The 15,799-nt window shown below is 36.6% G+C and overlaps 1 protein-coding gene and 1 long non-coding RNA gene across 2 annotated transcripts in view; one reads left to right on the plus strand and one right to left on the minus strand.

The window, feature by feature from the left end:
- LOC147076893 (uncharacterized) overlaps window positions 1-15,799 on the minus strand; it is a 300,090-nt gene that overhangs the window by 181,722 nt on the left and 102,569 nt on the right. The window lies entirely within an intron of this gene.
- On the plus strand, window positions 19-11,999 carry LOC147076905 (uncharacterized). Its single transcript, XM_085940563.1, has 7 exons — window positions 19-239; window positions 357-446; window positions 2,109-2,213; window positions 3,424-3,576; window positions 6,915-7,013; window positions 9,119-9,236; window positions 10,905-11,999. The coding sequence occupies exons 1-7, from the start codon at window positions 93-95 to the stop codon at window positions 11,093-11,095; spliced, it is 903 nt and encodes a 300-aa protein (XP_085796689.1). The 5' UTR covers window positions 19-92; the 3' UTR covers window positions 11,096-11,999.

The following is a 15,799-nucleotide window of genomic DNA, read 5'->3' on the forward strand; positions in this document are numbered from 1 at the left end:
AAACATTTCTATTATGGCAATACTTGCAGCGTTTGACAGCGTTCTAACCTATTCTGACACATGTCTCTCACTCGTTTTATATTATTGTTAAAATGGACATTAAAAGTGAACCACTAGACGTCGAGTCTGATAGCGAAACACTGCGCAGTGTTATGGATTATAATATTATACCACATATCCATTCGCTTTGTCCGGATGGTCGATTATCACCAGAACTTTTGGACGATAACACAATTCAGGTAATTTTGATAATGCTTAATATTTAATACCAGCATTAGACAATATTTTTTACGCTCATTCACTCTATTCGAAACGTTTGGTTGAAACTGTATACATACATATTGGTTTGTTTGTAGGTTGATATCAAACCTGACGTAGATAAAAGCTGTCATCAGTTTGAGGAATTCGGTGTTTGCTCGACTGGGCAGATGGTTAATGATTCACAGGTGGGTACTAAACTAATTAATTATATTGTAAAAAGTGACGTCCGCGGGGGTAGGCAGATTGGGCATCGCTTGGAGGCGGCAGTTATTTGAACGGTGGCAAATCAAGGAGAATCGTTAGGTAGGTATATGTAGAAATAGCTACATTAACTTATTAGTAACGGAAATATATTTTCATTAAAAAAATCAGCTCACTGGTTTTTTCACTGGTTGGAAACAAAATGTATTAATTATTGACATAAAAGGTTTAACAGGACACTAACTTTTTCGTCGGTTTCGCGATGTCTAGTTTATTTCCGTTGTCCTTGGACGTCATGTCCTTGATAACCAGCAATGACACGTGCAAATTTGCGAATTATATTTGAATCATAGAGAGGTACATACTTATCTAATTTAAAATATATCCATAGATATTCTTGCCAGTCACTCGTGAGTTCTGGAAGTTATCAAGTGTATTTTTAAATGCATCTGAAACCGTGGTCTCGCAATATTGTCTATTGAAGCAGAGATGGCATATAAATAAAATTTGATTTAGTGGTAATTATATTTTATTAGTATCTAATATATCCATACGACACATTTCTTAGATATTGGAATCATGAAAGGATGATAAAAGATACTGTATAAAAATGGGTCGGGGTTTTGGCACTGCCTTAGGGCGGCATTTTGTCTAGGAACGTCACGTCAATTTTATTATTCGTTATTGAACATACATAACTTGAAAACACCTTAGATATAATATACCCATTAGAAAACATCATATTTGAAAAAAAAATTCAACTCGAGATTTGAACCCGTATAACCATTGGTGTCGCGCCAATCTGTGCATTAGCCAATTATGCTATGAGCCTCATATCTAATAACAATTTAAACTAGTAGGTCATTATATAAAATGCTTATCAAATTGCGTTATTATTGACTATCGGTTTTTGTGTATTAAATCAAGGAATATTAGTTACCTTAACGCCCGGCTCTCGCCAAATATTTGAGTTATAACGTCTACTTGAACTTGCTAACAATTTTTAATAAACCATTTCTAATATTGAATTAATAATTCACAAGATTTTGAGAATGTTACATTCCATGTATTGAACATACATAACTTGAAAACACCTCAGATATATACTCACTAGAAAAAAATAATATTTGAGAGAGGGGTGTGTTTTCAAGTTATGTATATTCAATATATGGAATGTTACATTTTCAAAATCTTGTGACTTATTAATTGAATAAAAGAAAAAAAGGTGTATTCATTATTGGTAAAGAAGTGAATTCACCGCTCGAAATGGAATATTTTACTAACCGGAGCGCTCAATATTTTATGAAAATGTTAATACAGTTATCTAATTGCTTGTGTATTTTATAAAAATAAGTGTGTTATGCCGTGTCCACATTGGCAACAAGTTGCTGGCAACCTCGTTAAATTTCGATTAAAATAATTTTTGGTCAAACAAATTTTGATAATCATCGTGAAATTTAACAAGGTTACCAGTGTGGACAAACATTTAGATGTTTACATTAAATGGAAAATCTAGCTCACTGTCAATTTAATATGTCCACGAGACGGAGCGATAATTTTTGGGATTTTACGAACCGGACGGCGCTCCGGTGCGTTCCGGTCCATTTCGAGACTTGAGTGAATTTATAAGTACGTGTCATTTTTAGGTTGAAATTGTACCTAAAATGGAAATCAAATATGAAGTTGATCCCTTATATGGACAAATCGACGGTGAAATCAGCGATAAACGACTGTTTCATAGCAATTCAAAGGTATTTAACAATCAAATTTTATTACTCTTTGGGCATAAATGTAGTAATTATACAGATGTAGTGTTTATATACAAAAATGCGACGAAATAAATATACATTACCTTCAAGCTAGGCCTAGAGCCTTAAATGTTGAGATTGTTGACTTATCATCGCTGTAGGATTGGTTTGTCGAATAGACCAAATGTCAAATGTTCAGGAGACGAAAACAAATTTCATTATCCTATATTTAAATACTTGGAGGTATATAAATTGTTGTTTTAACAGCATATGAATGCTGCATTCATTACAAATTAATTTAAAGAACAGGGTTGTTCTGGTCGATTTAGATACAAAAAATCATCCTGCATTCAAAGGTCGATTTTGAAAATAACGGATATTCGACAAACCAATCCTATATCGACGATATGTCATAGCGCAATTTTTTCCTAATGATGGATTTGTCGTATTACTAGACAATAATTTGACATAATAATGCATACGGAAAGAAAAGAGCTGACCATGTCGGTTCAACCAGCTTCTGGACCAACCAGACCGTCCGATATGGTCGCCACAAAGATAAATTTTGTTCCAATTAGAAAATGTACGTCGTCTTATTGCCAACGTAGATTGTTCGGCAGTTTGTTATTTGTTACCTACGTATTTATAATTTACCCCAACATGCCCTCTCTTACGTGGCCACGTGGGTTTAAAGTCTTGTACATTTTTTCAAAGCATATTGAGTGCATAGTGATCTTGAGTAATTGCTCCCAGTTAAAAATGCTTCACACCAAACTTAGCGTCCCGTGAACACCTGATTAAGACCGATTATTGTGCGGAGCGATGTGGTTTGATGGGGGCATGAATTTCATGACATACTTCTATGCAAGTCAATGGAATTGGTATACAACTTTTAAATTAATCTATATTCCGTGCTTGTACTGTCGCTTAAATACTGTGGCTTTTGCCTAATCCATATTTAATATACTCCATTGTTCTCCTTCGTTGATGAGAAGTATATACTCCTTTAAAACGTCATAGTTATGTCTCATCAGTAATCGGTGTATCTCCCTGGTGATCCTGACTAAGAATGAGCAGATGGTGAAGAGGAATCCACACCGGAAAGTTACACTATCTATCTCTGATAAACATAATTGCTGCATCAACATGTTATCTAAGTAATTTTGGAATTTTTGCCTTATGATAAACTGACTCTTTATTTCATTTACTTCAGGATACAATGATAGACAACTCCAACATAAAATTGGAAATCAGTTACCAGCTGGACACACTTAAAAGAGATTTCGAAGTAGTTGAAATACGTCCATATGAAAATGACAGACCTTCATCTGGACGTCATCAAGCTCAAAGCAGTCCAGTAAATAAGGTATCACACTGTTTGTTTTATTTATAAATTGTATCAATTGCTGTATTAGGGTCCGCTCCCACTGTCCCGAATCGACGTATGTATATTTGTAGCTGTCAGTATATTATTGATCAAATATCTATTTTCAATGTATTAAATTATTCGACTGCAATAATACATTCCCAGCGACTCATATACCGGTAAACAACTGTTTACCTGTGTCATCAGATTGATTGGCGATATTAAAGACGGTATCGCAATGGAAAATTAGTCTAATATCCATTCCCATAGTATCATATTATATTATGACAGTAATAATAAATAAAATTCACAGCTACTCGTATTTAAACCGCTGACTTGTTCAATATAATTATGTACTAGAATATAATGTTTAGGTATTACTTTTGATTGTATAAATTACGAATAATGATTTATCAAAATGTCAAATGTGAATCTATGTACCTGGCTCGTAACTATCTTAGTACGTAATATGTACTGTCATCGTATTTATACTATCGTACCGACCATTACGCTGTAAATAAAATTCGCTCCTGCATACATCTTCGACTTCTTCCTCATCATCTTCAACACCATAACCTACGACACATCGACGACTCCCAAAGTGATAATCCACACATCGAACACTACATTTAATATATTCCGTATACGCCCCCATCTGACAGTAGGATCGTCAAATATTTTCAGTACCTACTAGAATAATAATTACCAGTTAAATGACCAACTGTCGACTTGCTTATCCATACGCGGACGACAAACTCCTGCAAAGCAATATATGGTAGCAATCATTAATTCAGAAATAATGGGAACTGAAATACCTAACGGGTAAGGAGTGGCAGGTAACTGATCTCGAGTAAAGAATAATCCGAGATAAACTAATGGTACGTTTACATTTGACACTTATATCGTCATATTTATGTATGACACCATATTCACTTAAGTGTAAACAGTAAGTATATTTGTATCTGCCACTTATTTTGCGTGTGTCGACTCTCACCTACCACTTATTCAATCTACTTATATACCTACGCAAATGTAAACACCGCGTATTCGACAAGTTCGAACTTGGAGCGATATATCACCGAAGTTGGACCACCGTCTACTTTTATGTCAAGTACCTGACACAATATTCGTAGTTTGACAGGTACCTAGTGAATTGCATATGTATATTTCTAAAACAACGGACAATCAATAATCATAGGTACACCATGAATGTATGCCCAACGTTTACGTTAATAAATGTACTGTAGCGATCTGTCAAAAATCATAGACAATGAGAAATAAATCGGATGTGCCGTGTTCTATGGATTTTGTTCTAAAATAAAATATCGCTTGTTCTCGGCACATACGATTAATTCTGATGCACTCTGTGAAGAAAAAATGCGCTTCAAATGGTATTACCTAATTCATTTTGGCCCACACCTGCACTCGTATTAGGTACGATAATATTATATTGAATATGCAATGACGATCAAGTGCTAGATATCGCAATGTTACTGTTAATCGTTCTTCTACGCATTTCTGAATTGTGTGTCTTGTTTTTTGGCAAAAGGTCCAATCTTGCAAACTAAAGTTCACAAATTGAGTTGGATCTTCGATTTTAAACTCTGACATTAAACGGAAGGCACCTAGTTCTCGTCGCTGAATCCATTCCCGCACCCATCTACACCATTTTTTCCTCCTTTTTGTTGCCAAAAGACTTAAAATAATAACACTCGCTGCTTTCTTTTTTAACATTCCCATATTGACAACTGACATAACGTTTTTGAGAAGTATACAAAATAAGTGTCCGAATAAATTACAATATCATATGTAAACACCGCATATATTTATTCCAATGTTGCCATTGAATAAAGTGTCGAGACTTTATTTCAACGAGAAGTATACCAGAATTTTATGTCAGATCCATGCAGGTGTAAACAGTAAATGAAATTTTATGTCCGACACATAAAATAAGTATAACGGTATAAGTGTCAGATGTAAACGTACCATTAGGTCATACGTCGAATTCTGTCAACTGCTCTCGATTTATGCATTGACGCTCATTTAATATTGATGTCATCATCAGCCGGGGTCAATCCACTGCTGGATGAAGGCCTCCCCAAGCTTCTTCCAACTCTCTCGGTCCTGTGTCGTTCGCTGCCACGTATTTCCGCCGAACTGTATCAGTCCGTCAATCCAGCGGATTTTAGGGCGACCCTGTGGCCGTTTCGTACCCCTTGGGTAGGTACCATTGGATGACGGCATTTGTCTAGCGGCCGTCCTTTTGTCGAGCAATGTGCCCCGCCCATCTTCATTTCAGCTGTTTGGCAACGTCTATTACATCGCGTACTCCTGTCTGCTTCCTAACCCATTCGTTTCTCTTACGGTCCTTTCGCGTGATGCCCAACATACACCTCTCCATGCCTCGCTGTGCGACTCTTAGTCTTTGGGTATCTCTCGTGTTGAGGGTCCACGTCTCGCAGCCATACGTGAGCACGGGTAGCACACATTGGTTGAACACCCTACGCTTAAGACATAATGGTAGGTCATTCTTGAATATACTATTCAGATGTATTACACACTATCGCACGTGTATAATGCATGCTTCATTTTCGTAGGATATTCGCACATTCAAAACCCTGCATCAACATATTGTGGTGTTGAATATTGCCTATCCGAATTATATTTATTATCTGTTCTATGCATAGCAGCGTAAATGAAAACTCTGTCATTCTTGGTAATATTGACATGTTTCTTATAATTTTCTTAGAAATTGTGAGCATCCGTTATTTGTTCTCCCTAAATACGATCCTAATAAGATCATAACATTGGCCTCCACAGAGTGGATGTTTGTATTAAGGCTATACTTCAGCTGGGGCACGGTCTAAAACGATCATGACTACGCGACGCGAAGATTGTGCAAATGACGCGTGCAGAACAAAACATAATTTGTCATAAAAAGTCAACATGCGTCCATTTAATGTTATGTTTATTGTTCTATTAGTAACAATAATAATATATTCATTGACATATTTTCCTTTTAAAGTAAATGGGTAACGTTTTTAGTCATCTTTACACGATTTAAGAATTAATACCCCCGTCGCCATCACGAAACAAATTGAGGTATTCACACCTCGACATTCGGTCTCCGAGTGCCAGCGACTCCAAAATTTCGTCGCGCCTATAGTTGAAAATTATTTGCCGTTTCGCCTTAAGGCTATACTTCAGCTGGGCATGGTCTAAAACGATTGTGACTACGCGACGCGAAGAGACTTCACACGTAACACTATCACACCATTGATTTAAATAGAATAGTATTGTTACAATATTGTGCTTGCACGTATGTATTTTGTTTGCAGATTGTTAAACACCAGTGTACATATTGCCTTAAAGACTTTCCAAAGCCAAGCCTATTAGAGAGGCATCTCCGAAGTCATACAGGTGAAAAACCATTCATCGTGAGTACAATCTTATTTCGAAATAATAGCGTTTAAGGGGAGACATGCTCAGCGTACGTCAAAATAGAGCTTTTATGCTATTTTCAAAGCATAATTCTGGACATTCATTAAACGTTGTGGATAATCTTTTTACATAATTTTGAAGCCTTATTATCTTTTAGATTTATTTTAAACATTTGATGACTGCATAAAGTATTTTAAGCATTACATAAAATAGTATTATTTTAAACCTCTCGCTCTAATGTTTTAGAATATAGTCATATTTCAGTACGTCCATGTGAAGTGGTAAACCAAAACCATTAGTAAAATTTATGTCGACATTATTATAGTGAAATATTTACAATAAAAAAATATATTGATAATCTCTGCGATCCCAAATTTGACAAGAATTAGGCATTTTATTATTCAAAAAATTGGCAAGATTTACACATTTTAAGATAATTTTAAAGATATTGATTATAAGCTATGTCTTTGACCATTCAAATGTGAAAAACATTCTACGAATAATTTTGCTTTATAATAATTATTGACCTAAGAATAAGGTAGTATTTTTTTGAAATACGCCATTTCTATTAGCATATCCCAGTGGCTTAAGCTACACCATACGCCATAAATTGACAAGCGATAAATAAAGTAGGGAGTAAGATCATGTTAACGCGCGTGTTTAAATAAATATAAAGGATAATAAGGCTTCAAAATTATGTAAATAGATTATCTACAACGTTTACGGAATATCCTGGATCATGCTTTGAAAATAGCATAAAAGCTCCATTTTGATGTACGCTGAGCATGTGGGCCGATAAAGCCAACGCCTATGACAATGATGGCGAACATATGGCACGCGTGCCACTAGTGGTACGCTAGATGATTTTGCATGGCACGCGAATGTTTTATGTTGAATAGATGTTGATATTAAAAAATTATGACGACAGCCATTCGTGTTTTCTTCGGTCTTTAATAATATTTACTATGACAGATCGCATTGTAGAAAATAGCAGACATATACTATTCATGTTTATTCATCTATTTAAATTGCATAGGTTAGTCCTTATACGTCACACATAATATTATCGCATTGACCTCATCAGGCAGCGGTAGAAGCCGCACCGCGAACCTCTGTTTCTGATCGATTTACCAATGCTTGAGACCATTGTATTGAAAGAATGCTTCATCTGACCGGAGCAATTCTGGCGTCAATTTGTAAGTAAACAACTAAACGAAGTAATACAGAAATACTCAATAACTCAATTAAGTTTTTTTAACTTTTTAATAGAATTCTTAACTTTGTCTTTCGTTCCTATAAAAAAGTGCTCGGCACGTCAGACAGTAAAAAAATAATTAGGAAATTTTAGCACGCGTACGTAAAACGGTTCGCCAACCTTGGCCTATGGCGACGGCCAGCCGATGGATAGCAATGACCGGTAGGTGGGCTAACCACAACACGTTGTCAACGCATTCTTTTATCTCCATCCATACTGAACCTTGCTATATTACTCTCGTAGCGGTTCTCCTACTTTACCTCACTTCATCTTTCTCCATAACAAAACAGCACACAATTTAAACGGACTGCGTGTGACTATGCTAACCTACCTGTCGTCACCTTAAGTATCACCGACCGGCCTCCGTCATACACAGTGGCCCTTAAACACGTTAAAACTATATTAAGTCTCCTACCATCTGTTTTTGAAATTAATTAATCACTTTTAGCTGGCACGTGGACAGAGTAATTTAAACTGATTTACCAACATCTAGCGAAATTATGATAACGCTATTTTGTATTTTAATTTCATTATTTTTCTCCTGTCACGCTGGTGGATGAAAGCATTACAATCATCACCGGCTGGGGTGATACCACTGCTTACTAACGGCCTCCCATATCTCTCGTTCCCTAGTTCTTTGTTGCCACGCACAGCTATCGAACTATTGTTATCATATCTTCTTTTGTCTTTTCCGGCGTTTCGAGCTCATTGCAGCGCCCATTTTCAAGAGAGAATTCTCTCATGAACGTCCTCTGCAACGACCCCGAAACGTCGAGGAAAGAAGAATACACAGTGATGACCCAACAACCTAATGCGATGTTAAAATGTGTCGAATTTTGGTTTCAGTGTGCCCAATGTGAATCCTCGTTCTCGCAAAAGAATAGTCTGGTACTACATATGATACAACATTCTGATAAAAAACCGCACAAGTGCGAGCATTGCCCTGCAACTTTCAAACAGTTGGGTAAGTTTCCACTATGCTAAGCTCAAATTACATTGGCAGATGATCAGACCAACCATTTGGCCCGTGAATAGTTACTTTTGAGTTGTTCCCTAGAGTCGTGACCGAATTGGAACAATTTCTATTATATAGGCACAATCGTGTCGATGATTACCGACCTGACTTTATTCATTATTTTAACAGACAATAGTAATACAAAACAAAAATAATATCTAAGTAAATACAATCAGCATCTAGTTAATTGTCTAAATGTCATCTGCAATTGGTATTTAATGTAACAGCATAATGAGGGAAGACTATTTTTTAATGTTGCCAAACATAACTATAGTCATGGTACAAAGCCGACAAAATCAGAGTAGGCTGGGCCAAAGTTCCAGTTTTGGAAACCATCAATTTGAGGTTGTCAACCGGTTCCAATATTACAAAAGAGAACGAGGAACTGGAAGAAATGAAAGCCCAAATAACCGCTGCAAATAAATCGGACTTCCCATTGCTGCCCATATTCAAATCTAGAAATGTCCACAGAAAAACTAAGACCAAGCTCTATAAAACCGTCATACGCACAGTCGTTGCATACGGGTGCGAGTCATGGACGCTAAATATGAAAGCAGCTGAAATGGTGGACTGCTTTGAGAGAAAGATCCCGAGGCGGATATACGGACCCACGAATGATGGTGGGGAGTGGAGAATTAGGTACAACACGGAACTATACCGCTTATACCAAGATTCAAAACTCTCCACCTTCATAAAACTCCACCGAGGCTAAACTGGGCAGCCCATGTCCAGCGCATGCCTGAGTCACAAATACCGATGAAGATCCTCAAGAAAACCCAGGGGGAAAGGCCAGTGGGAAAGCCACGCACACGATGGAGTGCAAGCCCTCCGCATGAGCCGATTTTAGTGAGTAATGTTTTACCAAGTGCATAGCCAACACGCCAGTGTTGCCATAATATAATTTATAAAAACATCGCTTGTAAAATTATAACACTGGAATAAATATTCGATATCTGGCAACACTACGACACGCACACAGTCACATATTTTCGAATAACTTCGTGGAGGAAGCGTGAAGGGGCGAGGCAAGTGTGTGAAAAAGTTCGTCGTGTTTTGAGGGACAAACACTTGCAATAGCTCTATATATTTCTATAATCTAAGATGGGGTGATAACATCACAAAAGATGCTAACCAGCTGCTAAAAATCAGAAACTGGAAAAGACGTGCGGAGGACCGTTCCGTCTGGAGGACGGCGGTGGAGGAAGCCAGGGATTGACTTGAGCTGTAGCACCATCGAGGAAGATGAAGTTTAATGTTGCCACCATATATTTTTTGTTTACTTATAATAAGTATTGTTAACACTGGTTACCGAGCATTTTATATTATGAACAAATCAAATAAAGCGTTAACACCATCCAGTTGGTAGGTAGCTGAATAGTTCCGCGTAATTGCTATTGAAAATCTACGATAGTTAAATTTGGTTTGGTCTGCAAGTCTTCTGGGGTAATTGGGCCTTCTGTTTCAATATGTAGATATATTAATACTTTCTATGCCGCAATTAGTTAATTGATAGTAATTAACATAAGAATTGGTGTAATTAGGGCGTGCAAAGACGCTTTGGGCACTTAACTGGTTAATTTGATCTGAGTTTGAGTTTCATGCTCTCTTGTTATTCAGGTAATTGCCGAACTCACATGAAGCGCGTTCATGCCCTGGACGATGCAACCGACGAGTGTTTTAAGTGTCCACTCTGTTCGGGAAAGTTCCACACCACACGCACTCTGAACTCACACATGACAAAGATACATCAGGTAACAATATTATTAATCTCTCTATTGTGTCATTCTCCGCGTTTGTTTCTCAGTTGAAGCGTAATATGCTTTACAGCTACTGGAAAGAGACGGCAACTTAGCATTGAGTTTAAAAAAATACAAGATAAAAAGAACTTTTTATATAGGTACCACGTTTTTAAATTTTCTGTTTAATCATATAAACTTGAGAATTCTATGTATTAATAATTTAGGACAAATAAGGCAATTGTCAAGAAATCATTTTTTTGCTATTTTGCATCAAACAAACAAAACAAATATAGAATACTGAAATGTCATTTTAATTTCCATAGTGACGGACGTGTATATTAATAATTTATTTGATAGAACCACCCCCTTAGCAACCAATAATAGTGGATTGGATTACGGATTTCTTCCTAATTAACTTTTAATATAAAACAGAATTAACTGAAAATTAATTAATTCTACTTAAAGATGGCTAAAAGTATTAAAAGAATGCATTGGCATCATGTTCTGATAAACTTCACCTCACAAACAAGAATACGAGCTAAGAAAAACGTGGTAAAAATAACGCGTTGTTCGTAGAGCATTGCAGAGAGTAATGTTTAATTTTTTGTAGATTCAATAAAACAGGTAATTTGATATTGATTGGTATCAAATATGTGATTATAACGCTGTCATAATTGTCAGATACGTACGACCTTATACTTTCGAGTACATACGAGAATTTTATATAAATTATACAAGATTGTTCATTCTAATATACTTACATTTATATTTTCTTCTGTCTTTCTCTTGTATTCTAGTGGTTTTATTAAGTTTTTATTTATTTATTTGAAAAAAGACACGTTGAGTACATAACAAATTATTAATTCAGGACGTTCACAACATGACATTTAGAATAAAAATTACAAATAATCAGTTCGGAAAATCAGAAAAAAACAAAGTGGAAGAAAAAAAGAAAGCAAAAATAGTTTTATACAAAAGAAATAAAATTAAAAAAAAACAACAATGATTCAAAAAGTACAAATTAAACAATAAAATAGAATTTAAAAAACAGAATATATAATGGATCGCCAAAAATATCTACATCTCTAGGGAGTGCATTGAACACCCGCACAGCCCTCGCTATTGGTCGCTATTTATAATATACTGAGTGTTTTATTTAGCCATCTATTTCATACTCACCCACGATCAATGCCCCCACATCCTAAAGCGGGCCCCCCGGACAGGATCTTTGGCGCCCGCCCCCCTATTTATCGCTAAATTTAATGGTATATGTGACACACAACAGAAGCGTTTTCAAAATTGTGTTGTAGGTAAAAAGTAAGGGCCTACAGTGCGTTTTTATCGATTTTTTGTATGTATGTTTTAATACATCTACCTACTTGAATTATGGAGTTCTCGAGTATCAACACAAAACAAACAAAAATTGCATCGTACAGCTACATTTTTTAAATAATAATATCCCCTCCGTGAAATAGCGCCGCTGGCGACTTTTTTTCTGTTAGAGCGTATTTGTGATGGATGTTTATCTCACATATCTGATCGACCCACGGCCTCCCCGAGCCCGGGTCCCTCGGCTAGAGCCCTGTCAGCTCCCCCTTGAGGGGGCCATGCCCACGATGGCAGAGGAGCTTAAGCGTTGGCATAATATATCGTCGTGGGCCCCAGGTTCTAATCATGGGTCTGGCAAATACACATATTGTTTTTTTAATTTGTATTTTAGTCAAAGTCCATTTTTCGTAAATATGATCTGTTAGTACAAACCTCCACTCACTGGAGGACCAATGATCCATTAGAATCGGACATGGAAAAAAATCCTGTACAAAAGGCAACGATGAACTATGATACAGCATTGGTACGTAAAAGTTTCCGGAAACGATGCTCACTACTGTCACCATTGCCAATTTAGCGTTTTTCTTGCCAGATATATCATTTTTGAATGGGTATCTATCTACCTTGCAAAATTTGCATCTGGCGAATCGTCCGTCAAACATCCGTTTTTGTCGAAATCGACCTTTTAATGCATAATGATCTATGCTATCTAAATGGACCAGAACCATCCTTTTCTTTAAATTACTTTGTAATGAATACAGCATGCATATGCTGTAAAAACAACAATTTAAATACCTACATGCATTTAAATATAGAATAATGAAATTTGTTTTTCGTCTCCTGAACATTTGACATTTGGTCTATTCGACAAACCAATCTACAACGACGGAATGGCGTTAAATTTTGCATTTTCGACCGTTCAACAACATAAAACATCTCATAAAAAAAACTCCAATAGAAACATGGTAGAATATTTTTCCACGTTATATCTTTCCAATAAAATAGTTGTTAATTGCAATGAAGTACTTACAATATAATAAATCGTGACGGAACTTTGAACTCTGACTTTGACTTATTTATTAGTTTTGTAATGGTTGTTTCTATACGTTAAGTAAATTTTGGGAAAATCCAGCATTTTGTTCTGTTATTTATCTTATCTTCTTACCCCATCTGGCATATATCTGTGAGTGACAATTAGTAACACTTGCTTGGCGTTTCCGTTAATGCTTGTCACTCACCATGCTTACTAACCCTCCCTTAGCTTTTTCATAAAAATATATTCAAGTCAAGATTGCAAGTCTGTGCTTTGAAAATGTTTGACAGTTTTGTTTAATAGATAATTACCAATGTATCATTGTATATTTATCACTGATTACAGATTGAGGCTGTCAACATATATAATTTACAAGCTGGCAAGCTAGATAATTCAGGAAAACAACTCAAAAATATTTCTATGCATACGTTTAAACACGGAAACACTGGAGCCGGATGTTCTAATGAGTACCGAAGTATTCCAGTAAATGAGGTATAATTTATAGTTGTTTCATTTATTTCTTTATTACCTATGCAATCTCTATTATTGCAATAAAATGAATGATTTCATTGGGATTTTAAAGGGGAAAGGACTTACGTGTAAGACGTTTTAAAATTAACCACAAGAAAGCCCTCGTGACCTCAATTGTAGAACTCGGTGTTCACATCTTTGCGCTGTCCGTATGACTGATCTGGTCACATTAGCTATCGGCCTGCCTATGACTAATGCGAATTGAATCTGTGGGCTTCACATTGGTCGTAGGCAGGCCAACAGCTCATGAGACTAGAGCAGTCGAACACACAGTGAAAAGGTGTGAGGTTTAAGTTTCGCTTGGTCTAACTTGTCATGTTCAATGGCGATTGGAAATAATCGGTTTTACTCCTGACCACTACAGTGAATTTGCTCCGAAAAGAGGCCCATCGGACAGTCCTCCATTGTCGTCATAAATGCCAATTCGTTCAACAATTTTAAGGCATCTTCTTACAGACGTGATAATCTCTTCACATACTATTAATATTGGGTTTTGTTTTTTGAACTATATATTTATTATATAATGTAATAGAATAATTTAATTTGTTAGCTTTCCGTGCTCTTTTCTTCCATGGACACTTTTTATTATAAAGTCTCTGTAAACTCAAGTGAAAGCACACCACACACTGCCGTACGTAAAAACTGCTAGTGCTTCACTCAAACGTAGGGCCTCATGATACGCATGATTAAAACCAAGTGTGGTGCGGGATGAAATGGTTTGAAGTAGTCTTTGTTTGTGTGGGTGTACATTTTTCCTAATTAGTTTATTTTCAGAGGTACCTATTAATACCGGGAAGAATGGGTGGGAGGCACTCACTTGTATGTCGGTGGTTGAATCTTCTTCAGTATTATTTTGATTGGGAGATGCGTGACATCGCGGGGTTTAATTATATAAAACACATATTTTTGATTTGACAATTTCCCTGCGCAGGGACATTTAATTACATTAAGTTCCAGACAGGTTAGGAATACATCATTAATTGCACTTAAAGGAGTCTTAGATTTAGCTGTCGCACATTCACTTTGTATTATTTGTTCACACAATGGCGCGATCGGCGCCGGGGCACTTTATCGGGGACGCGGTGCGCGTTCTGGGATAATTATGGGAATCAATATTAATACGTTATCGGCAAAAGGGGCGCACTGATGTCAATTTAGGGTAACATGTCGTCCGGCTTGTCCTGGCGACCACGCCGCTTCCCGCAGGAGCGACGCGTCCGTCGAGGAACGATTTTTGCCGCGTCCGGTTTATTTAGGGGTTAATTGCGAACTCTCAACTTTTTTTTCAAAAAGCCTGTTGGTAGGTAAGGAGACGCGGGGGTGGACCGCCACAACTGTGGGGTGAAGGGAAGCTGCTTGGCCGAACAACGGGACTTTACGTCCGTCCGCCGTATTTAAGGTTGGATGCAGGTACCTGCAGTCTACACTTGAAAGGGACTTCGTGTAAAAAATGTGTTCGTAACAAAAATGTTTGAAACGTTTCGTTTGTACTGCAGGGCTGTGCAACCTTTTAGTTGGGGAGGTGTTTTGATATTAAAGTTAAATCGTTGATTTGGAATTTGGAACTGTCGGGCATCAGGGCCTTTTTTATGTCTGGTGACACTATTTCAAAATTATTAATTTGAATAAAAAAAAAATCGGTGTGTGTACTTATGTACGCGCGTTAGAAGTTATACTTCTTTGGCGTAACAAAACAAATACAAAACTTGTGATAATCTAGATTCTTCGACTAGCTCTTAATTATCTTGTTAAATTACACACTCAATAAAAAGACCGCTTATTGGAACGCCGTTGGTTTGTTTCTATACACTTTAACTTATATTACCAAATTATGTAATTATTTATCGTGTTTTTATTGTTAAAGTAACAACTGCCACTAT

This window comes from Rhyacophila brunnea, unplaced genomic scaffold (genome assembly GCF_057557595.1).
Source record: "Rhyacophila brunnea isolate RB1 unplaced genomic scaffold, BYU_Rbru_1.0 scaffold_13, whole genome shotgun sequence".
NCBI classification, from domain to species: domain Eukaryota; kingdom Metazoa; phylum Arthropoda; class Insecta; order Trichoptera; family Rhyacophilidae; genus Rhyacophila; species Rhyacophila brunnea.

Coding starts and splice junctions, on each gene's coding strand:
- LOC147076905 (XM_085940563.1), top strand. CDS start 93: ATGGACATTAAAAGTGAACCACTAGACGTCGAGTCTGATAGCGAAACA. Junction 447..2,108: donor AGATGGTTAATGATTCACAG/GTGGGTACTAAA, acceptor TGTCATTTTTAG/GTTGAAATTGTACCTAAAAT. Junction 3,577..6,914: donor AAAGCAGTCCAGTAAATAAG/GTATCACACTGT, acceptor TTTTGTTTGCAG/ATTGTTAAACACCAGTGTAC.